The sequence below is a fragment of the Nyctibius grandis genome, chromosome 6 (assembly GCF_013368605.1).
Source record: "Nyctibius grandis isolate bNycGra1 chromosome 6, bNycGra1.pri, whole genome shotgun sequence".
NCBI lineage: Eukaryota > Metazoa > Chordata > Aves > Nyctibiiformes > Nyctibiidae > Nyctibius > Nyctibius grandis.
Window position 1 is genome coordinate 38,223,400 of NC_090663.1, and position 26,429 is coordinate 38,249,828.

General features: G+C 41.8%; 2 protein-coding genes across 2 annotated transcripts in view; one reads left to right on the forward strand and one right to left on the reverse strand.

The window, feature by feature from the left end:
• Positions 1-17,403, forward strand: part of CFAP97 (cilia and flagella associated protein 97) — a 35,336-nt gene extending 17,933 nt beyond the window's left edge. Inside the window, exons 4-6 of the mRNA XM_068404106.1 lie at positions 2,758-3,020; positions 14,516-14,666; positions 15,371-17,403. Coding sequence (XP_068260207.1) covers positions 2,758-3,020; positions 14,516-14,666; positions 15,371-15,498 — 542 coding nt within the window. The 3' untranslated portion in view covers positions 15,499-17,403. The remainder of the gene's footprint in view (positions 1-2,757; positions 3,021-14,515; positions 14,667-15,370) is intronic.
• Positions 17,404-21,010: 3,607 nt separating this feature from the next.
• On the reverse strand, positions 21,011-23,867 carry SLC25A4 (solute carrier family 25 member 4). The gene is made up of 4 exons (XM_068403504.1): positions 23,680-23,867; positions 22,890-23,381; positions 22,202-22,342; positions 21,011-21,847 (listed from the first exon to the last, which is right to left on the reverse strand). Exons 1-4 carry the CDS (start codon positions 23,783-23,785, stop codon positions 21,690-21,692), a joined length of 897 nt encoding a protein of 298 aa, XP_068259605.1. The 5' UTR covers positions 23,786-23,867; the 3' UTR covers positions 21,011-21,689.
• Positions 23,868-26,429: the final 2,562 nt, after the last annotated feature.

Here is a 26,429-nt window from a genome sequence, read left to right on the forward strand (position 1 = left end):
AGCCAGCTACCTTATAGAGAATTCAAACAATTATGTACCAGTGAAGACAAGAAACGTGTATTTCTAATGAAAATGTCCTCATTATGAATGTCGTTGCTTTAAATGGAATTTGACTAGTTCACACCTTTCACAGAAAGAAAAGAGCTGTTTGGAATTTACACTGACAGTTATGAAGAAGCTTAAATGTCTCTTGTAAGAGACTGCATCACCAATAGCATTGGTGCCATAAAGCTGGGTCAAGACTTGAACAACTGTTCTTTGCCATAACCTGACTTCCACTCTTGCATATGATGTGCAGTCTTGTTTAACCTGTGAGATGCCATGGATGTAAGGCAAAAGATTAAATTATCTTTCATAGCTTTGTAATAATACAATTATCAGTTATGTAACGTGATATATAACAAATATCTTCTTCAGATGGTTGTTCAAATTACTTTCTTCCAACTATGTTCTGCAGTGCTGGTTTTGCATGTTCCCATAAGGATATGTTTAGTTATTTTTTTACTGAGAAGAACGCTGCAGCTTGATGTTACCATGTGAATTGTGTGGCTCTAGTTATTTTCTGTGCATGTCTTTTTGTCCCTTGTAGGTGTATACAGATGAGTCTCATCCCAGGTTTGTCTCCTCAAATTGTGTTGATGGCTGTACTAGTTTTCCCTTGAGAATAACTTACTAAATTGTAAAGGTGCTTTTCAAGACATTTATACTTTATTAACCTGCTGGTTGGCACACTTGTTCTGCACTGTTTTGCATTGCGTCTTGGTTTTGGGGTGATTTGCATCTTCTCTTGAAAAATTAAAACAATATTTGCTAATGTGAACAACCTCACAGTTAGAGTTGCCTAGGGGCAGTTCTTGCCTATGTTGGCTAGCGTGCTGATGGTGCAAGCTTACTAATTCCCAGAGGGATTTTGAAATACATAAACTGTTTAGATTTTGAGTTCTGGATACTGTTTCTAAATTTCTCAGAGACAGTAGCAATATTTACTTGCATCAATTCTGGAATAATCTCAGTTGAGATACTGCAAGAAAGATCTCATTTTGTTTTGAAGTAAGAACATGCTCATCATTCTTTGAGGTTTGTAAGCTATTAAAGGCTGCCTCAGACATCCCTTGCCAAAAAGTTGCTTATGTGGAAGTGTGTGCTGAGGAAATATTACTGCATGCCTGTTTTGTTTTGTTTTGTTTTTTCCTTTCTGCTTTGGATGCTTGTTTTGCTTGTGTGGGGCTTGTAGCAGTAAGAGTGAGGGGTATCTTCTGGAGACACTGTGATATTGGAGGAGTGTGGGGAATGGCTTGAGTAAGGCTCCCTTGTCTGTGATTCAGCTCTGAAAAATCTGTTTGATCTGACCTCGTACTGCCATTCCTGTACCATAGATAATGTGATGGTTTGATGGAGTAATAACATGACAGCAAAGCTCTTAAAACAGTTGACAGAAGATCTACTGCAGAGCTTTAGATGGCAAAGACTTAAAAATAGGTCAATAGCAAAGCTCCAGTGGAACCATAATAAATGTAGCTGGCTCTGGCTGAGAGTGAAGTTTTCCAGTTATTATCTTATCTTGCAATTCTGCAAGTCTGTCTTGCTGTGTATTAAGTGTCCATTCTTTGCTCTTTTATCTTGAAATCTCATATCCTGGTTTAATTTTTTAGGTTTTTTACTGTTTTAAATTGCCAGGCCCCAGTAATTTTTCTTCTGTTATATATGCTCACTCATTTCACTCCATTTCATCTTCCACTTTGCAATTCCTGCACCAACATGATGTAGGATCAATTCAGGAGCAATGGATCAACAAAATCACTTCAGGAAATGCATTTTGTGTCTCTGAGTCATGCTTCCCCAGTGTCAGTTTTCTGTCTGAAGCATCACGTCTGTTCTGCCTCTCAGCCGAGACAGATATTTTAGATATGTTTGGAGCAAAGTTTAAATCTCTTTCCATGTGCAAACATCTAAATACTAATTTATGGTTTAATTCTTGGTTCTGTAAGTTATTTCTAGTCCTGGCTTCCTGAAGCCATGTTTTCTGTTGCTTGGAAAACTTCTCTGATGCTTATATTGGTGCCACAAATGATACCACTGTGATGATGATTATGTTCAATGTTGCTTTAGTGCTGTATAGCGGTAGCTCTGTTAGCATATATAGATTTAACTGCCTCTGCTGATTGCTGGTACCATAGTAACTACAGTAAAAGTATTTGAGGATGGAAGTCTGAGCATAATGTGTCAATGTAGAAGCTGGGCAAGCATACTGGTAAAGGTAGAGATCAGGAGTGATCAGAGTCAAAGCGGAGATCAGCATTACTGACCATGCAGGAGAAATGACCGTGCACATAAGGCTGATTTATGTTCTGATTTCTAAATAACGGATATATTCTACGCAAATGCTTATACAATGTGTGCATATTGCTGATTCTCTTGTATTGCTCAGTTGTTCGCTGCATCTGTTCAGTTCCTCTGGATTACCAGTCATAAATGGGAAAGAGAGGGATTCGTAGTGAGAAGGAAGCAGATGGGTTTTAACTAAGGCCAAAATTAGACTTGATTATTGTGGTGAAACTTGTGTAAAATCAATGTACTGAGAACAACTGAGCATCCCTGAAAAATTCTGAAATGCATAAATCTGGAATTCAGATGAGGGGAGGTGAAATGTACCTTGCTTTTTCAGGTCTGTAAATAAATCCTAACAATAGCATGCAAAGTGGGTTTGGTTTGGTTTGTTTTTTTAATCTGAGTATTTTACTTTTTGCAATTTTAAAGCTTTCCTACAGTTGGAGAAAAAAGAACAAAAACTAACCATCGATCAGCCATCTAAAGGAACAAGGAAAAATTATTCTTTCACAAATGAAGAAGTAAGACAGATTGATTGGGAAAACCAAAGGTTGCTAAAAGAACTGTCCAGACAGTCTGCAAAGCCAAGAAGAAGTACCACATTGAAGAAGTCACCTGTACCGCCTCCTAAATTGTACCACACTGCCCTCAACAGGCAAAAGGAGCAGCAAAGAATTGAAAGAGAAAACCTGGTAAGTTTTGAGAACTGATTTGGATCAGTGAATTGAGAAGGACTGTTTGTTGTCAGATCACCTACTGCTAAATACTTAAAAAAACTGGTAAGGCAGCACTTGGAGGTTTACTACAGTAAGTCTGCAATTAATTTCCTGTACTATGCTGTTTGCATAATTGTTTGTATGGTTTTTTTTTTTTGAAAAATAGATTTTACTTTATATGAGTTTGCTCTACTTAAATATCATTCAATTTAAGAGGAACAACCATTATTGTTAACACACTCATAACTTTGGATAGTGGCCTAACTCTATTCATCCTGCTTCATGCATCATGATTACTAGTCTCTCAAGTACAGGCTTGCAAAAAATAAAGCAATCAATATGATAGCATCAAACCCATTATATTTGAAATACAGAGAATACAACGTGAATGTCAGTTTTGTTTTTGACTCATTTTATAGCTGTCTCTTTCAGTATTTGTAGCACTCTGCTTGTCACAGTATTTGAATGTAATGGCAATCACAAGAACTTTAGTGGAAAACAGAAATTCACACTTATTTATAAGGATATTACAGAATCACAGAATCACAGAATGTTAGGGATTGGAAGGGACCTCGAAAGATCATCTAGTCCAATCCCCCTGCCGGAGGAGGATCGCCTAGACCATATCACACAGGAACGCGTCCAGGCGGGTTTTGAATGTCTCCAGAGAAGGAGACTCCACAACCTCTCTGGGCAGCCTGTTCCAGTGTTCAGTCACCCTCACCATAAAGAAGTTTTTCCTCATATTTATGTGGAACCTCCTGTGTTCCAGCTTGCACCCATTGCCCCTTGTCCTGTCAAGGGATGTCACTGAGAAGAGACTGGCTCCATCCTCATGACACTTGCCCTTTACACATCTATAAACATTAATGAGGTCACCCCTCAGTCTCCTCTTCTCTAAGCTAAAGAGACCCAGCTCCCTCAGCCTCTCCTCATAAGGGAGATGTTCCACTCCCTTAATCATCTTCGTGGCTCTGCGCTGGACTCTCTCTAGCAGTTCCCTGTCCTTCTTGAACTGAGGGGCCCAGAACTGGACACAATATTCCAGATGCGGCCTCACCAGGGCAGAGTAGAGGGGGAGGAGAACCTCTCTTGACCTGCTAACCACACCCCTTCTAATACACCCCAGGATGCCATTGGCCTTCTTGGCCACAAGGGCACACTGCTGGCTCATGGTCATCCTGCCGTCCACTAGGACCCCCAGGTCCCTTTCCCCTACGCTGCTCTCCAACAGGTCTGTCCCCAACTTGTACTCCTACATGGGGTTGTTCTTGCCCAGATGCAGGACTCTACACTTGCCCTTGTTATATTTCATTAAATTTCTCCCCGCCCAACTCTCCAGCCTGTCCAGGTCTCTCTGAATGGCTGCGCAGCCTTCCGGCACATCAGCCACTCCTCCCAGTTTGGTGTCATCAGCGAACTTGCTGACAGTGCACTCTATTCCCTCATTCAAGTCATTAATGAATATATTGAATATATTGAATAGTACTGGTCCCAGTACTGACCCTTGAGGGACTCTGCTAGACACAGGCCTCCAACTGGACTCTGTCCCATTGACCACCACTCTCTGGCTTCTTTCCTTCAGCCAGTTCACAATCCACCTCACTACCCGATCATCCAGACCACACTTCCTCAGTTTAGCTGCGAGGATGCTGTGGGAGACCGTGTCAAACGCTTTACTGAAATCGAGATAGACCACATCCACAGCTTTACCATCATCTATCCACTGGGTTACGTCCTCATAAAAGGCTATCAAGTTGGTTAAGCATGACTTCCCCTTGGTGAAGCCATGCTGAGTGCCCCTAATGATCCCCCTATCCTTGATGCGCCTAGAGACAGCACCAAGGACAAGTTGTTCCATCACCTTTCCAGGGATGGAGGTGAGGCTGACCGGTCTATAGTTACCCGGGTCCTCCTTCTTGCCCTTTTTGAAGACTGGAGTGACATTCGCTTTCCTCCAGTCCTCAGGCACCTCTCCCGTTGCCCACAACTTAGCAAAGATGATGGAGAGTGGCCTAGCAATGACTTCCGCCAGCTCCCTCAGCACCCGCGGGTGCATCCCATCAGGGCCCATGGATTTATGGACATCCAGGTTGCTTAATTGGTCCCTGACCCAGCCCTCGTCAACCAAGACAGATTCCTCCTCTATCCTGACTTCTTCTGGGGCCGCAGGGGTCCGGGGCTCCTCAGGACAGCCTCCAGCAGTATAGACAGAAGCAAAGAAGGCATTCAGTAACTCCGCCTTCTTTTTATCCTCTGTCTCCAGGGCCCCCACCTCATTCATCAGTGGGCCTACATTACCTCTAGTGTTGGCTTTACCTGCAATGTATTTGAAGAAGCCCTTTCTGTTGTCCTTGACCTCTCTTGCAAGGTTTAATTCCAAGGAGGCCTTAGCTTTCCTAGCTGCCTCCCTACATCCTCTGACAACAGACTTATATTCCTCCCAAGTGGCCAGCCCCTCCTTCCATGATCTGTACACCCTCTTCTTCCACTTGAGTTTGCCCAGCAGTTCCCTGTTTAACCATGCAGGTCTCCTGGTACCCTTCCTTGACTTCTTGCCTGTTGGGATGCTCTGATCTTGAGCTCGGAAGAAGCAGTCCTTGAATGCTAACCAACTATCTTGGGCCCCCTTACCTTCTAGTACCCTGTCCCATGGGATTTCCCCTAGCAATTGCTTGAAAAGGCCAAAGTTGGCCCTCCTGGAAGTCCAGGGTTGTGATTCTGCTAGCTATTCTGGTCCTGCCACATGAGATCCTGAACTCTACCATCTCATGGTCGCTACAACCAAGGCTGCCCTCAACCTTCACCGCTTCAACCAGACCCTCCTTGTTAGTGAGGATAAGATCCAGCAGCGCTCCTCTCCTAGTTGGCTCATCCACCATTTGCATCAGAAAGTTATCATCAATGCACTGGAGGAACCTCCTGGACTGAGGATGGCTGGCTGAGTAGGCCTCCCAGCAAATATCAGGGTAGTTGAAATCCCCCACGACAACCAGGCCCTGTAATTGTGAGACTGCTCTCAGCTGCCTGTAGAAGGCCTCATCACCCTCCTCATCCTGATCCAGTGGCCTGTAATAGACACCCACAACACTATCACCCCTGCCAGCCTGCCCCTTAATTCGCACCCACAAACTCTCACTCGCTCCTGATCCGCCCCTGGACAGAACTCAATACATTCTAGCTGCTCACTCACATAAAGAGCAACTCCACCACCTCTCCTTAGTGGCCTGTCTTTCCTGAACAGGACATAGCCATCCATGACCACATTCCAGTCATGCGAGTTGTCCCTCCAAGTCTCTGTGATTGCCACTAGATCATAGCCCCCCGACCGAACACGGATTTCCAACTCCTCCTGTTTATTCCCCATGCTGCGTGCATTGGTGTACAGGCATTTCAGGGAGCGAGCTGAGCACACCGATTTCACCCTAGGGGGATGGGAGGCCTCCTGGTCTACCTCAACACTAGAGCGTTGCCCCAGTGTTTTGAATATGTTTAGTGATTGAGTTGTAATATATATAATGACATTTTCATATCTCCTAGTTCATTAGTGTGTTTGAAAAGAAGATAAAATATAGTTAAAATATTTGGAAAAGTTACAGTGGAAGTGATTTATTCACTTTTTTCTTCTGTGTAAGTGTAGGTTGGAACGTCCTTTTATATAGATAGACAGAGATATAGATTCAACATGGAGAAAGTCTAATTGACCTATGTAGGAAAATCCGTTAGGTTTTTTAGTTCTTCCAGCTTTCAGACATCTAGATTGTTAAAACTTCAAAGTAGGAAACTTTCTCCCAGCTCCACTAGACTACAGTTGACCAAAAGAACATTAGACCTCACACACTGAAAGAATACTTCTGTAGATGTGTGATACTTATTGTCTGGGGAAGACATGTTTTTAGGTTGGTAGGAGGGCTTTCTTCATATGTTGGGGGTGTGTGTGCGTGTTTTGTTTATTTAAAATATTTAAAGCAGTACTTGCTCTTCCACATGAACCTTGATAATAAGAGTGTATTTTCAGGCTGTGGGGTGGAAGTGCTGTGTCACAGTCACGATCTAATTGTAATATGCTGTACTACATAACGATAGATATTGCTGTCATATTAATGTATATGCTATTTTACAATATATTTCGGTTTACTCAAAGCCACAAACCTTTTCTCGTTTGATATATTGCAATATTTTGTCCAAGAACATCTTGCCTTTGCAACTTTTGGGTCAAAAATTCAGCAAACGTAAACACATAGTCATTTCAGTATTGCTGTTTTAGTACATGTTAGAGGTTAATGGCAGTTGCTTGTAGTCCGAGAAATAATATCCTTCATTTACTTATGCTTTAGTTGTTGTCGTCAGCAACATGAGTGGACATGTTTAACATCAGAATCATTCCTTAGAATTTATGTTAGGATATAATGCTATTTTAGACTATAAAAACATTTGGTTTATTCTTTTTCCCAAACTCAGGATGATATATTCCGCTCTTCTTTTCAGAAGAGTGATTCATCAGTACAGCTCTTGTGTTTTGTTTAACATTGCTGTACTTTTTGAGCAATTCTGTTCACTTTTTTATTCTGTTTGAAGTGCATATGCACCTAGAGCATCACCGCTGTAACATATTGATTTTTCTAGCACTACCTTTCGGGATTACAAGTATGACTTGCTTTTCTCAGAGAGTGTAAATGAAAGAGCTGCCCTACCCTGCCCATTGATGAGGGTTTTTTGATTTATATAGCTAAGGGTATGTGCTTATGAACTTGTTTTCTTCTGGTCAGCAGCTTTATTCACCTTTGTAGGTTGAAGAGCTGGAATTCCATGGAACTTCCTTATCAATCTTTCTTCTATTACTTGACAGCAATTTTTTTCTTATACAAGGCCTGAGGTACTTCATCCAGGTTATGCTGCTTGATACACCTTTTTGAAATGTTTGTTGGAGAAGGATGCAGGGTTTTGTAAATAATTCAAGAATAGACATCTGCAACAGTAGTCTGTGCAGGGGGTCAAACAGTTTTGATGCAGATATTTTTTTTTCCTGTAGGATTACAGCTTTTATAATCTCTTGTCCTGAGGTTAACACCATGTCTAGGGAAAACTAGTGGAACAAGTGAGTTCCACTAGAACATTCTTGGAGTAATGCCTGTGTTTACTGTTATCAGAAAGACAGCCTGATTTCTGGTGCAGGCATTTGGCATCAGAGGTGATGCAGGGAAAGTAATTCAAGTACTGGGAAACTGGAGAGGAACCTAAGCGGTTTGGTGCTCTCTAGCTTTGTGAAAGGGTGCAAGGAGGTACAGAGAACATACGCTACTCCCACAAACTCTGCTAGTAAGAGCTATGACGGAATAAAAAGCTGCGTTGCTCTGAAGAACAGTAGTTGCAAGGTAGTGATGAGCAATTTATGGAAAAGGCACAGTTAGCAAAATAGATCACTGTTAAAAATAATGTCAGAATTTTGTACTTGCTGCTTTTGACTGTGTGCTTTCATAAGCGGAACCTGGTTTTGATTGCTTATCTGAGCTAGCAGGACCAGAGTGCATCTCTTGCCAATAGAGGATGCTGCTGATTAAGAAAACATTCTACTCTTGCGTTTGAAGATACTCCCAACCCTGTTTCCTCTCTAGTGGAGAGGGACATAAGTGTAACTGATGTGTTACTTTTTTTTGTCCCGTGTCTGCTTATATGTGTGTCTATCTGTATTGACATATTAATCATTATTTCTGCCAGTATAAATAAGATACTCAACTTCATAGACTAGATGCTAGACACCATTTAAACTTGCAATGGGTTTATTGTGTGATGCAAAAATCTATACTGGTATATACAGGTAAGTGTTTGGGGACCTTGAAATGCAGGTTTGTAGCCACCACACCATTCTTCAGTCACTTCATCCAAACTTAGAAGTAATTCATATCTGTATGTTGTTTTTTGTTGTTTTTTTTCATCATTTTTATTAATTTTGCCTAGGATTTAGGTGTTAGAGGACCTTAGTGATGTAAGCTGCTGTGTTCAGCCAAGTTCCCAGGCAACAAGTGACCTTTTGAGTTCACACTGGAAGCTCACTGGAAGATCTCAGCAGGTCTGGGACAGCAGTTCTCAAACCTTAGATCAAGGGGGATGAGGGTGTTCTCCTTTCCTGTGGATATTTGGTCTTTCTACGCGTCCCTGTACGTTCTTGCCCCATGCTGTTGTGACTCACTGCATGTAACACTCCATATTGTTCATTCCCTCACCTCATCCTCCTCCAAAATGTACCCTAAGCCCCAACACATCCAGCTCTGATCCCAGTTCCAGTATAGTCACCCTCCCACACATGCAAAAAAGTCATTTACTGTGTTTCTCTGCAAGGGCTGTCTTTCTCTTTTCACCTACTTGGTTCCCCGAGTTGTCTGTGCTGCAGATGTCATTAATGCTTCTCTCCACCACTTGCTCTAGTCATCGTGGCCTCTGCCAGCACAAAGATCCTTCAGCCAAACTGTTTCCCTTCTCTTGCAGTCTGGGCTGCCTTTATGTTGCTGAACCTGAACCTCCTTTAGAAATGCAAGTACTGTACTGCTATAAATGAATGTATGTTCATTTGTCTCAGCTTGGTTTAATGGTGCTGATGGGCTGTGGCAATTGGGTGGGGAGAAAAGGGCAAGGGAGGGATAGCGCCTCTGGCCATCCCCCTAACTGGCTGCCACCACATACAAAGAATATACCTTATCTTGAGTCACAGCCTTTAATCCTGTGCTGCACTGCACTTGCCCTGCTATCCGTGTCATGCCAAAACCAAGGAGATAACTTCTAGGCATGGCAAGAAACAGGATGAGGAGGGCACTGGTGCATCAGGGCTGTGCCTGGGTACCTTGTACTTTCCTCCCTCGATGTATTACGCACTGCTTTTTCTCTGCCTTCCCTTTGTGCTGTCCCTAAGGACCACCCCCAAGTCTGAGAGCATCAGGCCTCAGATGCTGCATACTTACGTGGTTGTAGAAAGAATACCAAGTTTGTTTGACCTTACTGGTCTCAGTCTGGAGGAGAAAGCTGTAGGGGATGCAGTTGTGAAAGAATGTAGTCTTCTGTGTGGTCTTAGGAGCTCAGAAATAATCATGTTCATTTGGTGGCTCCATAGAAACTCAAGCACACAGGGTTTTATAAGATATTTTCACTTACTGTGTTTAAAGCCATTGTATGCCAAGACTGAAGACAAAATGTTGGTAGTTCCTGAGATTACAAAGTGCAATGCAAAAAAAAAAAAAAAAAAAGATGTTTGCATGGCCCTCTCCTCAGGGGAAGTTATCAGGATGTGAGATTGGCACGCAGATGTGCCAGGCTGAAATATACTGCAGTACAGTGCAAATACAGTGCAGTTCTGTGATCATAGTATTTAGGCTATAGGCTCTTTGTGGTCAGATTTTTTTTTGTGGTCTGTTGATTCCTGACTCAGACTTGAGATTCCTGAACACTGCTGTGGTAATTATAATAACTGACTAATTGGCAGGTTCAAGGAAAGTTTTGGTTATTTTGCACACTGCTCAATTTTATGAATTTCTTTTTTTGTACTCTTAGCCTACTTTCCTTAATAGTGATGCCAGCCACACGTAAACTTGATAGCTGTTCGGTTAAAAACACTTTTCTGTAGACTGAAGAACTTAAAGATTTTTTTGATATTTAGAGTTTGTCAGGTTAGAGTTATTTAATGCAACTGGCAATTGAAGAAAATTACAAATACTTGTATTGATAAGAACAGAAAGCTGTCCTTGAATGCACTGTTATCTGCTTCCCCCTCCCCCCCAGACTCTGCAAAGGGACAGTGTGGTCACTAACATCAGTGACATTAGAGGAGGCATAATATAAATAAATGTGAACAGCTGTCAAGGCACACGAGTCAGCTGGTTAGGATTCAAAGGAGATGAAACTGAAGCCTTCATGCATTTAAAAAGCAAAGTAAAACAAGAAAAAGTAACAGTTTTTACCTTCTCTCTGAACCCAATTTAGGAGTGCTCCATTTGCAGTGTGAGTTTTTTTTTTCTTTTTCAACATAGCTGCAGAAAAGTGTGTACTGATTTTTTTTTTTTCTTTTTCCTTTTTCTGACAGCTATAGAATTAGCTTTAGTGCTCTCCTGATATACTCAAAGTTGAATTAGCAGCCTTTATCTTGGCCCACTGTATAGCAGCAATCTTTTTTATACAGTGTCGGGTTCCTTTTTTCTCCAGTTGGCAATCTGACATTTCCTTCTGTCATTGACAATATGTATTTTAGTGTCTCTTTAGATACTAATCTATATCCAGATGCCTAGATTCGTACAGGATTATCCAATTCCTAGAAGGTAATCATGCAGGAACACCTTCTGTGATTTTTTTCTCTTTATATTATTATTCTGCTTTTATTGTGAACTCAGTATTACAATAAAGTGAAAGAAGATGGGGGAAATAGAAGCCTTGGGAGGCTTTTGCCAAGCTGGGAGGTCATCAATGATATGATATTGTGTATGTATTGAGCTTGAATCAAGAGCTCTGAGGAGCTACAATGCAATTTAGAGCAACTAATGACATTCCTGCCATTAGTATCTGTTATGTATTTTTTTTTTTTATTCCTTAAATCTGATTGGGAACATATATTTGGTTCTGAACACCTGGATTACCTTACGTGATCTGATTCTTTGGTCATTAAGATTTAAAAATACAGCCTTGGCCACTTTTCTTGTTCAGCAATGTCTAAAGCCAGCTGGATGGGTTGGTCAATTTTGGGTCACCTGCCCTGTCCGCTCCTCCCTGCAGGTGTGACCCCCCTTCGGCTCTTCACTCATAACCAGTGAGGAATTTAGCAGTGACCTTGGTTTCTCTAGGAATAAGTACAGCAAGAGCCTTTCTGCATAACATCCCTACCGGTGCCTCAGTGGTAACTATAAACTTCAAGCGTTATCAGTCCTAGAAGCAGACACTGTCTGCAAAACATGCAGTTAGTTTCAGAAAGTGCAGTTACTTAGAAGAGACTTAGCTGAAAGTAAAAATCACTGAAAGGAAAATTGGCCTGGTTTAGGCCAAACCAGGACATTGACGAAATTTCTGTTTACTGTAGTGGTGCAGGATTAAAGCTCCAGGGATTTAGCTCTTCAAAAGAATAAGGAAAGTGGCAGTGTTCTTCAGTCCATTTCTCAAAAGGAGAACATAATGGAAGAATTAGTATATTTATACGTATAATTGAAAAAGAACATTTGTTCCAGGTACTTATACCATTGTATAAGGTAGTTCCTTGGTTAAGGACATCAAGATTGTAGGGTTGGTAATAAAAACATAAGAATTGGATTAGTTCCGGGTTACAGATTTAGTAGGTCAGGACTGCCATTTCAGTGTGTTGATGAGTTCGTTTCTGTGTGCAGCAGGTCATTCTCCAAACTGCAAAAGTCACGACCGCAAATAGCATGTAAGTTAACATGCCCTTGGTACAATTCACAGCAGAGGGCAAGGGAACCACAGGAGCTATTCTCTCATTCACTAGAAGAGCTTTTCTTGGAACACTTCTGCACCACAGAATCTTTATCTGCTCTTCCTATAGCTCAGGGCTGTATCAAGTCCAGTGTTAACCTGTTCAAAAAGTAATGTTTTAGTACTGAGAGAGATCTCTTTTTTTTTTTTTTTTTTTCTTTAGTAAGGGGGACTTGATACTTGTCAAAATACAAGCAGAAAAGAAAAAGCAGAGAATTGTATTTAAACTAGAATAAAGCGGGCATATGTAAATAGTGTATGTTCAGAATTAAGCTTGAAATTACTGCAGTGTTAAGGTATATAGATTCTATGAGGCTGTTACAGTTGAAGTACAGACTTGAAACATGCTTGACGTCTCATAGGGGTGTCACTTCTACAATTTACCCAATCCGTTTGTGATTGAACTGAACATATTGAGAGCTTCCATTTTTAATATTGAAGGTAAGTAAGTGATCTGTGCAAGTCTAAATGTATGTGGTTGTATTAGGAGACATGGATGAAGTTGTGAGTAAAATGTTGGATATAACATTTAGAGACAAGTCTACCATTTCATGTTCTGCAACTGGCTTTAGTGAAGAGCTATTTCTAGCTGAAGTCCTTCCTTTGACTTTTGCTTACTTAAGTATTTCCACTTGACGATGAACTGACTGGCACTTGATGCAAGCACTTGTGACATATGTCTGAGCCAAAATCACTTGTCCTTTCTCTCTTGTGCACTCTGTGCAGGTTTCCAGTGCCCATGCATAAACTACCAAGAGTTTGTAGATTCCTATTACAGCTAGACAATGACAGCTGACATCCTGTGAATACTATACTGTTTCCTAAGTCACTTTCTGTAAATGTTTTTATTCTTCTTTAAAAAATAAATAAATAACTAAAAAATCAGTACCTGATTGGGAGTGAGGAAGAGTGATCGTTTCATACAAAGTGCAGTTTAATGGCTATACAGACAGATTCTTGACTTCTACCATATAAGTATGCATCTAGACAATACATCCTTATTAAGAGAGGTATTTTTAGTACTTTTGAGACTTGCGTAATCGTAGTTTGCATTGTCTCGCATTGATAGGATGCATGTCATAGCCCTGAGCAGCAATGGTTTTGTCATTGCCAAATGCTTGTAGGCCATCAAATGAATTGAAGTTAATTAGGAGAGGGAATGTACAGATCTATACAAGGCAAGCACTGGAGGCGATATATATTAAAAATGTGAAGTTGTTAATTGGAAGTTGTATGTAGCTCGGTACTTCCAAATTTGTCCTGCCATCAGGTTCTTTTTTTCGATTATGGGCATTTCTTAAACCTGTTTCAAGTAGAAGTAGTTATGCAGAATGGGAAACTGTATCTTACAAATACTATGTAAGCAGCTGTTCTAATTTAATGCTTGCTGCATGATTGCCAGGGTTAATTTCAACAAGAGGAAACGATGACTATAACAATAATTTCAACTAGAATCTCTTAAAATTACATTATGGATAAAATAAATAGTGTCCAGTGGACGTGTGTGCTTTCCTTTTGACATTACTTTCACAGAATTGAGGTCAGTAATTCTCTCTGGGGATCCTGTAGGGTGATATAAAATGGTCTAAGTATGTTTGCAAAGTAAAGATTAAAAATCAACAATTTAACCTTCCGGAAATTTAGAGGAGAGGAGTAACCAAAGGTAGGATTAGAAGAGTGCAGCTCATCTTCCCGCCACCTTTATCGTTGCCAAGCAGGTACATTGCTTCAAGTTACCATAGTACAGAGAACTATGGGATGCTAAAGATGTACTCAACATAGAATTGATATGTAAGGGATAGTTACTATTTGTGTCATCTTATAACACTGAGAAAAGAATTGAATGTGAGCAGAATAGCCTATGCTGGTCACCAGTGGAGGAGTTCACATTGTGCAGTGCTAGAAATTCGGGGGTTTTTGCAGTTCAAATAAAAATCAATTTGTGAATGTTTGTTTTGTGGCTTCTTGTTCATTCTTTCTCTTTCTTGATATTTTTCTTCAATGTTAAGGCTTTCCTGAAAAGACTGGAAGCAGTGAAACCAACAGCTGGTATGAGGCGTTCTGAACAATTGATGGACTATCAGCGCCAGATGAGTTATCTAAGTTCTTCACCGTCTGTAAGAAGAGGAAAATCTGCTTTCAGCCAGCTTAGTCCTTTCAGTAAGTACATTGAAGTTGTAGACTCTTGCATTTCTTTGCATGCGTTTATCTTTTCATAATTCAGAATTGTGAAGGACTTACTGCTAAGAGTATCAAATAAGTTTCTTTCTCTCTCTTCCTTAGATTGTTCATTTATCACACAGAAATCATTAAAGTGATTTTTTTTTATCATACCAAAAGTATGATGACCATATGAATTATTTACCATCTTGTTAATCATCTTTTCCAAGAAGGTAAAAAAAATCATTGTTGTAAAGAAATATTTCTCATTTTGCCAGTACCCTTTATCGAAAGGAGAAGAGAAGGAAAAAAAAAAAAACCCAACACAAAAACCCTGAAGAAGGTTCAAATTCTCATTCAGAAAATGTAAATCTACTGATAGAAGCCTTGTTTCTCTTAGAAATTGTGTAATATTTGGAAGTTGATCACGTGTCTCCATAGATCCATACGTGTCAGGTTGAAGAACGACAGCACTATGGCATAGGTTTGAATTCTTTGTCCTGACCATTTACAAACAACTCATAACATTTTGGGTTTGTATTCAACATATTGTGATTTGTTTTTTTTTCTGGAAACTATGGTAATGAGTGTTTCAGTACTAATACAGCATGGAGTTTTCTGTTGTACCGAGCATAAGCATTCTTACTCTTCTTTTTGTGTGTGTGTGTGTGTGTGTGTGTGTGTGTGTGTGTGTGTGTGAACAGGAGGCATTTCAAGAGCATCCGCTGTACCAAGTACAATGAGCCAGAGGAACGAAAAACCCGTGTCTGATTCAGCCAGGGGGGCATTACAGAGACCTAAACCCACTAATGTTCGTGCTGCTTGGTTGTAAATGCATTCTTTGCCTTGCATTCTGAGATGATGCTCAGACTTCTATTTTTAGTACTTTTGTAAATTCTGTGTGCAAAAATATTTTCTGTGTTGTTCAGTGATTAAAATGCATTGCATATGATATAATTACTTAGCAAATGGTTTTAAGTGAACACTTTCACTTCAGTCAGTGTTTTCCATGACAGGAAGAACTTGGGAAAGAGAAGGAGGTGTTCAGATGGACAAGTTAAATAGAAATTGCTAATTATTATTTTATTCTCAAGTCATAAGTGGAATTTGTATCCGTAACATGGAAGGACAGAATTGCTGCACTATAGGCACAAGATGTAAAGAAAATCTTTAAAATAAGAATATTTAAAAATATTGCATTAAACTCATAAGCCTATGCTTAATTCCTCAATCATCCTTGCTTTTCATCCTGGTTTTAGGTAAGCCTTCTGAACTTTGTGGGTCATGTTCTTACGACTGAAGGAATCTCCTTTTTACAGCAGCATGAAGGGGGTGAAAAGCAGATTGTGTATTTGTGCATGGTTATCTAGAATACTGAGGCTGCAGAAGGTCTTGTTCTGCCACTCTTGCACTCCAGGTGTTGAATGTTTGTTTTGTACTCCAGGCTGTGTCTCTTCCAGATTTAAAAGAATTTTGGAAGTTGTATTGGGACCTTTGTGTAGGAAAGAAGCATCTGATGGTGAAGTGAACAACAGATTCAGATTCACTCTAAACAAGAGTAAGTTTTAGTTACTTCTCAAGCTAGAGAATACTAAGCAAGGGAAATATTTCACGGACCTGCAAGGATCCTTGCCCTTCTCAGTGGGGAGATTCCTGCAGCTCAAGTTTGTAACTTGAACATTTGATTTTGAGAGTGACTACTTACCAGAATTAAAAAAAAAAGAAGAAAACAGAAAATCTTGTTATGCTGCTTAACCTGTTTTTTAATGTCATGTTCATACCAAATATTTGTAGTAGTGTCAGATAAGCTTCAGTAGCAACATCCATTTACAAGGGGAGCAAAATTTAATGGAATTGGCAATCGCAAATAGTAGGTGGTGTGCTTTATTTCTATACATAAAGGCAAACTTTCAGTGAGCTTATTTTGTAGGACTGTACTCTTATAAAGAGCATAAATTGTGATGCCACTATCCACGGATATTGCTGGAACCCTGCTTGCTTTCCCAGCTTCTTCCCAGGAGATATACAGGAAATCTCTTTGTATTATGCATAAAGGAAAAAAAAAAAGCTGTATTCACTAATGCTGGGTCTTAGCCCTGTGAAAAGGAAAGTTTATTATTCTTTGCTTGTGCTTGCATGAGGGCTTAGGCTTTCGGGTATTCTCCACTGTAATAAACTTACTTGGTCCTATGTGATAGTTTGGCAGAGCTTCTGCACCTGGTGACCTGCGGATCAAATTTAGCTATTTGACAATATTTGAACTTTAAGCAGCACTGTGGCACAGATTTTTATTGCAACTATTATTAATTGATAGGGACTGCAAGGATTTTTTTTCATAGTGCTGCTGTATTTATTTGTACTATTGTGCTAATTAAAATTATTCACTGTTTAAAGATTTTTGTCCTTGAATGTGAATATCAGGGTCACAGTTTAAATACTTATGAATGTTCATGTGACATTTTTTTCTGTGAAGGAAGTCACGATATGGATTACTTTTAATTGCTTCATCTTATTTTATTTAACTTTGGTATGAAAGACTGTCAATTTTGTATGTCATTTTTGTAAATCATAAGAAATAAAATATTTAACATGAATTACAGTGGCTTCTTTCAGAATTTTATAATTGGTGTTAAAGTGCAAAGGAGGTCATGGGAGAAGTGTTTTTACTATGTGTAGTGGAGGAAAATGTAAAGAATCAGTTTATTCATTGGTACTCTTTACCTGTTAGTGACTTGGGTGTGGGTTTTTTGAAATAAAGCTATATTGACATGTCTTCATTGAGTTAGATAATCTCATAAAGATTTTTATAGCAAAAAATCCTGTTTCTAATAGACTTGTTTTCTGTCTTTTTTGTAAGCTGCCACACTATGTTCTCTTCTTTTTTTTCCCTGTCCCCCTCCAGAAGATCTCTTTGAAAGAAAAGTGCAAGCTGTTTTGCTTCCTCCTTAAAGTGAACTGCCACCCTGATTTGACACACGGTTTCAGGTAGGAGCTAGTCTCCGTGCTAAAGTGACAGGATTGCCAGTTTGGGTGACAGCACTGGCATATTGATCTCACTACTGTGAGAAATGGACTGTGATGCCTTTGTCATGTTTTTGCTCTGGAAGTGCCCCTGCCTCACTGTGGGCTCCATTCCTTCCAGGATAGGGTTCTGCTGTGTAGTCTTTCTGCAATACTGAAGGTCTTAAAGAAGGCCCTAGCTCAGATCCCTGACGATCTGAGAAGAACAGGGAGTGATGATGTATCCCTGTCTGGATATGAAGGGCATTTTCTCAAGCAGATCACTGCATCCTTTAGAACTCAGTTTTAATACCAGCAATCTCAAGCTAATTTGGAAGAATCACACAAGGCCAGTCTTCATATGGAATGTATAGGCTTTCCTCTGTGCCAGCACCTATCTTCTATCAGATTGCTTGCAGTCTTTACTGAAGATCCTGAGGCATCTCTGCTGTCATCCTGCCACTCAGATGAGGGTTTGTCTGATTGTCCCAAATCAAATTGCTGGCTGGATACATACATCACAGAAGAAGCATGAAGACTTTACATTGGACTGTATTTTCCTGATTGTCATCTAATGTGTTTCAGGATAAACCCCTGTAAAAAGCCTGAGACACTTCCTTCTAACAAGTCACCAATAACATTTTTATCCCAGTGCTTTTCCTTATTCTCTGTGGTCAGTAGCCAAAATAACCTCCTGCCTTCCCAACCTGGGCAGCTCATTGAGTCATCTGGTAGGTGAGAGCTTGTGCTTTTCCCTGGAGCACAGTCTACACATCAGTGTGGTGGAAATGAGGGCAGTGAGGTCACTTACACCAAGCCACCTCGCTGCACAGTCATGACCATCATATGCAGGCAATGATTAATATTTCTAGTGTCATATATTAACAAGAAAAAGGAGGGGGGGGGGAGTTCCTTCTGCATTGGTGTGTCTTATGAGCCAGGTACACTGAGCATCAGGTGCAATCTTTGTGGTGTTTATCTGCTCAAAGTCTTGAGCAAAGCCATGGATGAACCATGTCATTTCCACCTGATGAATGGGAAACATAGAAATAAGAGCTGCATCTGGAGCCATCTTCCAGGACTGAAGTTATGTTGAGGTCTCATTGTTTCAGATATCAGCAGGGATTGCTAATGCTTGTGATACAGATCTGGTTTGTCTTCAGGATGCATGGTTCTAAGACCTTGGTCAAGAAAGCTGCTGTATGTCTCCTGGTAACACTCCTCCTTGCCAAAATGAGAGATTTGGCAATAGTAGCTGTCAGAGCTGGTTCTGGGAGCACCTGTGTTATTCACTGCAGAGTCCTAAAATGCAATTCTCCATGATTTTTGTTCCAAGCTCTGATTGCATACAAAAATCTTAGTTCTCTCCACTGTGTTATGTGGTCAGAGCTTGGAAGAAAAATGACAGGTCTCAGTTCTCTCCATGCAGTGTCTTCTAGGACTGGAACATGCTATTGAGAGATTTTTCTTGTTTCAAGTGAGGAGGACTTCACAAGAGGAACACAGGTGGCTGAGGTTTGTTCCCTGGGGCATGAGTAGGGCTATGTGCTTTGATGCTTCTTTCCCTGGCATCCTAGGTTGGCTAGTCAGACTCTCCATCTCCAGGTAAGATTATCCAATAACCATAACTGTGGCACTTTGAAAAAGAGTAAAAAGATTTTCTTTACAAACTTATGGTTCAATAGGTTGCAACCTTGGTTCTTTACTACTGGGAAGAAAACAGACCAGGTATCTAGAAAAGCAAGAGCTTAAGATAGTGACCATGAAAGAATGGAGATGAAATGATCAGGCAGGTTGAAAGAGACACTATCTTCATGAGACAAAAAATAATTAAATTTAGGTAGTTTTAAAATAGGCTATCATTTTGGACCATTTTTTTCCCAAATGCTTCAGTTCTTCAGGTGGATACTGTTTTAGTAGCTTGTACCTGCCTTCAGGGAGAATGGAGCTGCTGGTCTGAATCTGTAGCAGACACACACAGTCCATTGTACTAAGTGACAGAGAGCTAGGACTACCTGCATCTGACAAGAAACTAATTTCAAATATAGGAAAGGGATAACTGGAAGCGAAAGCACAGAACTTGTAACTGATCAAAATGTGAACCTCTTAGCTCTCCATTTACTGCTACTCACAAAACTGGTTAATCCAGAGTTCTCATCTGCATACTCACAAAAATCACAGAGTAAGTGTGCTCCCAGTCCATGAGAGTAACTGGATAGTTCTGTGATAGTCGTCACATGCACTGTTAACCAAGACAGTGTCCACAAACAACATTGTTTTGGGGAGACTTGTTCCATTTATACTCCAGAATAATCTATTTTCACAGAGCAAGGGATTACTCTTTGCATCAGCTTGTTTTTGCATATTGAATTGCTGCACAGGTGTCAGGGAAAGGCAGCTTCCAGCAGTGACAGTACCTGCAAGAATGTCCCATCTCAGGCAGTGATAACTCCTTAACTACAGCAATACTCTTCACTCATCAATTCTGCTAGCCCAGGCATCATCTACTCTGTATATTCGGTGTGGAGATTGCCAGCTGTGTAAGTAACTAGTCAGCCCTTTTACCTTCAACTACAGCGAGTGCAATTCCAACATTTATGTTTCCACAGGTTTTTTTTCACCCTAGGGCACTAGAAATGACAGGCATTCCAGAATTTTTATCAAAAATCTACATATGAAGTAGTAAAAGACGCAGCTGAAATAAAAGCTTATTTGAGTATTACTTGCTTAGCCTCACCCCTTTTCCTAGGTGAATACATTACAAACATTTGTTTCTATGTAGTCTAACTGAACCACTGAAATGGACAAAACTCACTTTCCATCCTTTTATCTAATGAGAGCACCTATTCTTCAGCACATTCACAACCATGCAGCATCTGAAGTTTAAAAACTCTGTATCGAGCATGTTCTGATCTCACTGGTAATCAATAGCTCAAGTTGTTAATAATGGTATAGGTGGAAGTATAGTTATTAAATTAACTTCACTCAGAAGTATTCCATTCTAGAATACTTTTTCAAGTAAAATAAGCAGCAATGACTTCCCTATCAAATGAAGACACACTTACTTCAAAGTGAAGGGTAATGTAAATGAATTATCAAAGCAGCTAAGACTATATGGTAGTTTGTCAGACAACTGGCTGCAGTACCCTCAAGCTGAATCATCTACTTGGTTTTGCTATTGTAGAATTAGCAATAACCATTCCACCTACCTAAAGCTCTGTTTAAAAAACTTTCAAGAGGCTCAGGTAGTACCAGACGATCACTAATAGTGTACTGATCAGCACATCACCCTAAAGGACATGTACTTGTAATGTGTTCAGTGTACTGAAAACAACAGGAAAAAGTTCATTAATATATTAATTTATTTCATTCTTTCAGTTTTAGTTCAATTGAACATCAGAGCAGACAACTTTTTGCTTTGTGAAGATACCAGGAATTTTTGAAACACTGTACAAAGATTCTTTGAAAAATCAGATTATGGTTTCAACCATATGATTGTATAATTTGTCAGTGAAGAGGCTGCAGTCAGGAACTCAGCCTGGTGCTTTAGTATAGTTTATATTCTCAGACACGCATTTCACTTAATATCTTATTAAAAAAAATACAGCTTTAGAAGAAAATATGATTTTAATTCATGTTGTGTCATCACACTGTTGGGTAGCTAGAGACATCACTTAGTAGAACAGGTATTTCTGAAGATCTCGTTCTGTTAAGACTTCACAATATTAGATTTTTGAACTAGGTGTAAACCACCTAAGTCTTGTCTCTAGACAAAATGTATTACCTGAAATTTGAAGTATAATATATACACAGGTTCCAATACAAATGTTGGAGGAATTTTCATACAAAATGTAACTGTGATGTCAGGGACAATTTTTAAATTAATGCATCCTCATCTCAACCAGATATGTTACTCAAATTTTATTGTTTCCCTAGGAAATATTTTGTTGTCCATTACATCACAGTAGCATATTTTAAAAAAAGTTGATTGAGAACAATTGAACTATATTATGATGTTAAGTTTTAGACAAATTTCTTTATTTCATCATAAAGTACTAATACAAAAGCTCCACCCATGCCTCTCAACACATTCGACCAGGCACCTTTGAAGAACGCTTTGGATCCTTCATCTTTAGCTATCTTCTTCCAGCAATCAATTGTGCCCTTGTACATAATGTCAGCTGTGGAAACAGACATAAAGGTCATAAGGCTTGAAGTTATACAGCAAGTCTGTTTCAGCTTTCATATATTTAAAACAATGAATAAGCAAAGTATAGCCAAGAACTTAATTTTAAGTAATCAATTCATGAAAAGTAATTTTAATTCTCCACATGGAAATCAAAACAAGTCAACTCTCCGTCTCTAAAGTGAACATGACAGAAGTAACCAGCAATGTGTTTCCCATAGCACTTTTTAAGGATTCCAATAAGAAGATCATTAGTTTTCCATAAGACAAAAAATACCCAGCATCTCCCATCATATCTTGGGGATGATACTTTCTGCTGCCAGAGCACCAGAAGCACACTTATTCTTACCTCCCTTTCGGCCAGACTGCATCATCATCCTACGTCGCACAGTATCAAAAGGGTAAGAAACCAGCCCTGCTACTGCAGTGACAGTCTGGGCAATCATCCAGCTCACGACGATATGCACATTCTTTGGATCAGGCAACATACCTGTCATCAAGAACAAATGAGCAGAGTCAGTACAGAGTGAAAGGGTTGTGGGAAAGATGGCTGTGGAAAGAACAATCACCCACTGACCCCACGAGTTACTCAATCAAGTCTGCAACTTCTCCCTTCCTCCATATTTGATTATCAACAGGTATTATGAGTGAAAAAAGTTTATAGGACTCTTGGATTTGGGGATCTAAACCCTCTTCATGCTCCCTGACCAAAAGGTCTCTCCTGCAGAAACCTCCCAAGCTTGTGTCACAAGGTGCAATGAGTAACAAGCTACCATACAAGCCCATCTGTACAAGTCTTATAACAGAGAAAGAAACTGGAAAGTGTCTGAAAACACACTGCAAACCCAAGGCTTCTGCTCAGAGCAGCAAATTGAGGGAGACAGGAATGCATTTCAGAATCACTTGTGCATATTCTAGCACTAGCACCCTGAACTGGTGCTGAGCCAAGCCCTGCTTGTCTCTGTACTGCCAAGTGCCCTACAGTGCCTTTACTGGATGGATCTTCCCTTGCAGTCACTTCTCCATGCACTTCTTACCCTTGGCTGTGTCGTAAACCCCAAAATAGGCTGCTCTGTAGATGATGATGCCCTGGACAGACACACTGAATCCTTGGTACAGGCCCTTCAAGCCGTCAGACTTGAATATCTTGACGATGCAATTGCCCAGCCCAGTGAACTCCCTCTCACTGGCTCCTTTGCCCACATCAGCTGCCAGCCGGGTCCTGGCAAAATCTAGTGGGTAGACGAAGCAGAGGGAGGTGGCTCCTGCAGCACCCCCAGATGCCAGGTTCCCCGCAAAGTAGCGCCAGAACTGCTTGTGCCTGTCCACTCCCCCGAGGAAGATCTGCTTGTACTTGTCCTTGAAGGCGAAGTTGAGGGCCTGGGTGGGGAAGTACCGGATGACGTTGGCCAGGTTGCCTCTCCAGAAGGAGATGACACCTTGCTCCTTGGGGATGCGGACTACGCAGTCGATGATGCCCTTGTACTGCTTCTCAGCCGTGATCTGTTTGCTGGCATGCTGGACCTGTACGGAGGAAGAGGAGGAGGGGTGGGAGGGGTAGAGAGAGGGACGCTGCAGGGGTGACCCCACACAGCGCCAGCTGAAGGGCAGGGACGGGGCCTGCCCCGCCGCCTGGCCCGGCTCCCGCTCCCCCGAGGCGGTGCTGAAGGGCCCGGGCAGCTCCCGCGTAACCGGAGCTGTCCGAGCTCCTTCCCATATTTAGTCACGCCGGCCGGCACCCACCTGTGGCGCAGCCCCGCCGGGCTCCCGCCACCGCCACTACCCGCGGGCCGCCGCCCCCCCGGCCCCCACCGCCTCCTCCCTGCAGCAGCAACTTCACTCTCTCGATGGGGGCGACAGCCGTCTTGGAGATGGCGGCAGCGATCCCACCAGCCAAAAAGTCCTTGAGGAAGCTGAGCGCTTGGTCACCCATGCTGGCAGCCGGTCCGACACCCCCTGCCCGGAGAGAGCCAACGAGCCGCGCGCTCCCCCACCCGGCCGCCCCCGCGCACCGCCGGCCAAATGGGCCCCCTGCCCCGCGCCGCCCCTCTTATACCCCGCGGCCTCTCGCGATAGGAGGAGGGGTCCCCCGGGGCACGGGCATTGGCTGGGATCTCCCCGAGCCCGCCCCCGTCGGGGGGCGCGGGGCAGCGCTGCCATGTTCCTCTGCGGAGGGACGGCGAGGGCCGCGGGGCTCGGGACGTTTAAAGGGCAAATTAAAGTTATCTGGTCGCTGCCGGGGAACGCTATGTCAGAGCATGTGCCTGCTGTATTAATAGCTCCCGGGAGGCACAGGAGGGGGCTAAGGAAGCTGGCAGGAGTACCTCAGGCGACATTAACTGTTTCGTGCTAGCCCAGGGCTAGTGCTGAGGGCTGAGAGCTTGCCCAGAGAGGTCTGGCTGCAGCGACCGGTCAACTTGTTGATTGAAGTCAAGTCAAAGAAGCAAGAGTGCTTTAAGCCTTGACTTTGTGTGCATGGATTCACACCATGAAGGGTGAGAGGGACATGGATGCTGGGCCCGCGCCCTGGTGTGGATGTGTTACCCTACAACAAAGGTCACTGGGGATGCGTAGTGAACTTGGGAGGTGGTGCAGTGCTGCAGTGTTCACAAGCTTCGGTAACCAGACATGGGCTAGACCTCTCTGAGTCAAGGACAGTGAAAGCTGCTTCATGTTTGATACACTGTGTGAACTTGCGGGCGTTGAGGTCTTTAAAGACCCTGGCATGCTCCAGGACCTGGCTTTCCTGAAGAGGAGACAACGTGCCTTCCTGCATTGTACCCTCATTTCAACCCTGAAGGTCAGACCCTCAACAAGAGTCGCAGCCAGTCCCCTGTGAAGGAGAGAGGGAGGGGAAGGGACTCCGGGAAGCACGTGCCCAGGCATGCCTAAGGTGCTTGACTCACACCAGATGTGAAAGAAGAGTAAAGGCTGTAGTGAAACCCTGCCTTCATTCAGTGTCTGGTTCAGTTGGAAACTGTCCTAGTTTCATCTGGGAAATGTTTGAGTCGCAAATGAAGATTACATGGCTCCCTCACTAGTTTCCCTGTTTCTCATCTGCTCTTTCTGGCTGACCCCCATAAGAAAGCAAGAGCTTATGATTCACTGTTGGATGACTTTGTTGTGTGGAATAGTTACATGAAAGCCAATGCAGCAAGTTGTAGATGCATACTTAGGAGTTTGCTTTAAAAAGGCATTAGGATGTGCCCCTAGGACAATGTTATACTGAGGAATGCATAGGGTAATGGGGTCTGCTTTGATTTGGTAATACGGTATCAATGGAAATAGGATTCACCTTAATGTAGGTGCTAAAAGATTGGCCGTTCCACGAAGAGACATTCTCTTCAGGACAGCAAATCTCTTCTTACTGATGTGTTTGTTAGCACGAGTCAATGAGACTGTAAATTTGATCCCCCATCTCTCTTGCCCTTTGCCGCTCTTAGGTCTGTTGAGGTAGAGGTCTCTTTCTCATGAACCTCAGCTCTGGGAAGCGGATGACAGCTTTAACTTCCAGGAGCACCCTTTGCACCTTGGCCATCCTGAGCAGATGGAGCCTTTCCCCAGCTTCTAAGAAAGGGGAAGAGAGCCCCACTGAAGAGACCTTTTCCCAGAGCAAGAACTGAAAGCAGGTGCAAGCAGGAAGCATAGGGGATCCCTAGAATTAGACTGTCTGTTGAGGGGAGTATTGTTTAACATATGTAGCTGCTTGATGCCCTTGACCTTTCCTTTTTCTTTCTCATACTTCACTCACCAGATCTGGTGTCTCCTCTTTTCACCAGAAAGTAAATATCCCTTTAAAGTCTCAGGGCTTCTACGGCTGGTTTCATACAGACTGGTGGGATGGTGGTGCTCACAGTTGCTGTCCGACTGTCCAGACTGATAAGGTCTCCTCAATGTGTGCACTCAGGTGTCAGCCAGTGCCCTGCTGAGTGGTGTATGGTGAGTGAGAGGTGGGAGAGTGGCAGTGGAATGCTACTGGGGAGGGAGGGTAGTGGGGGGCCTGGAGTGAGACTGTGGTGGGGAGGTCTAGCCTGAAAGGGTCTTTTGCCCGGCCCTCCCTCACCATCTTTGGTTTAGCTCATTTAAATTGCTTCTTTTTTAAAATGACATTTTTTAGCTCATTTAAATTGCTTTTTAAAAAATTACATTTTAATAAAGTCTTTATCTTAAGAATTCCAGTTAGTTTTTGGAGTTATTGTGCATCATCATCCCACTCCTCAGAGGCTCTTTGGTTTAATAGATATTTCTGTAGCACTAATACTCTTTACCCATGACTGCCAGTATTTAAAGAAAGCAGTGCACAGAAAGTGAATCGCCATTTTTTCCGCTTCTGCTCTCTCTTCCCTGAGCCCAGATGCGTATTTCCAGGAGATGCTCGGCTTCCACACAGTTTTAACAAAAGCAGAGCTGGACCAGGACATATATCTGCTACTTTGGGGGTTATTCCTCATTTGTTTGTTTTTTGCTCCAAAGGTCTGTTTTGAATCTTTTCTATGTATGGCATTGAGGCTTTTTATACTACTTACCGTAGCAGTTCAAATGTATCCTGTAAGGAACTTATTGCTAACTCCACCAGT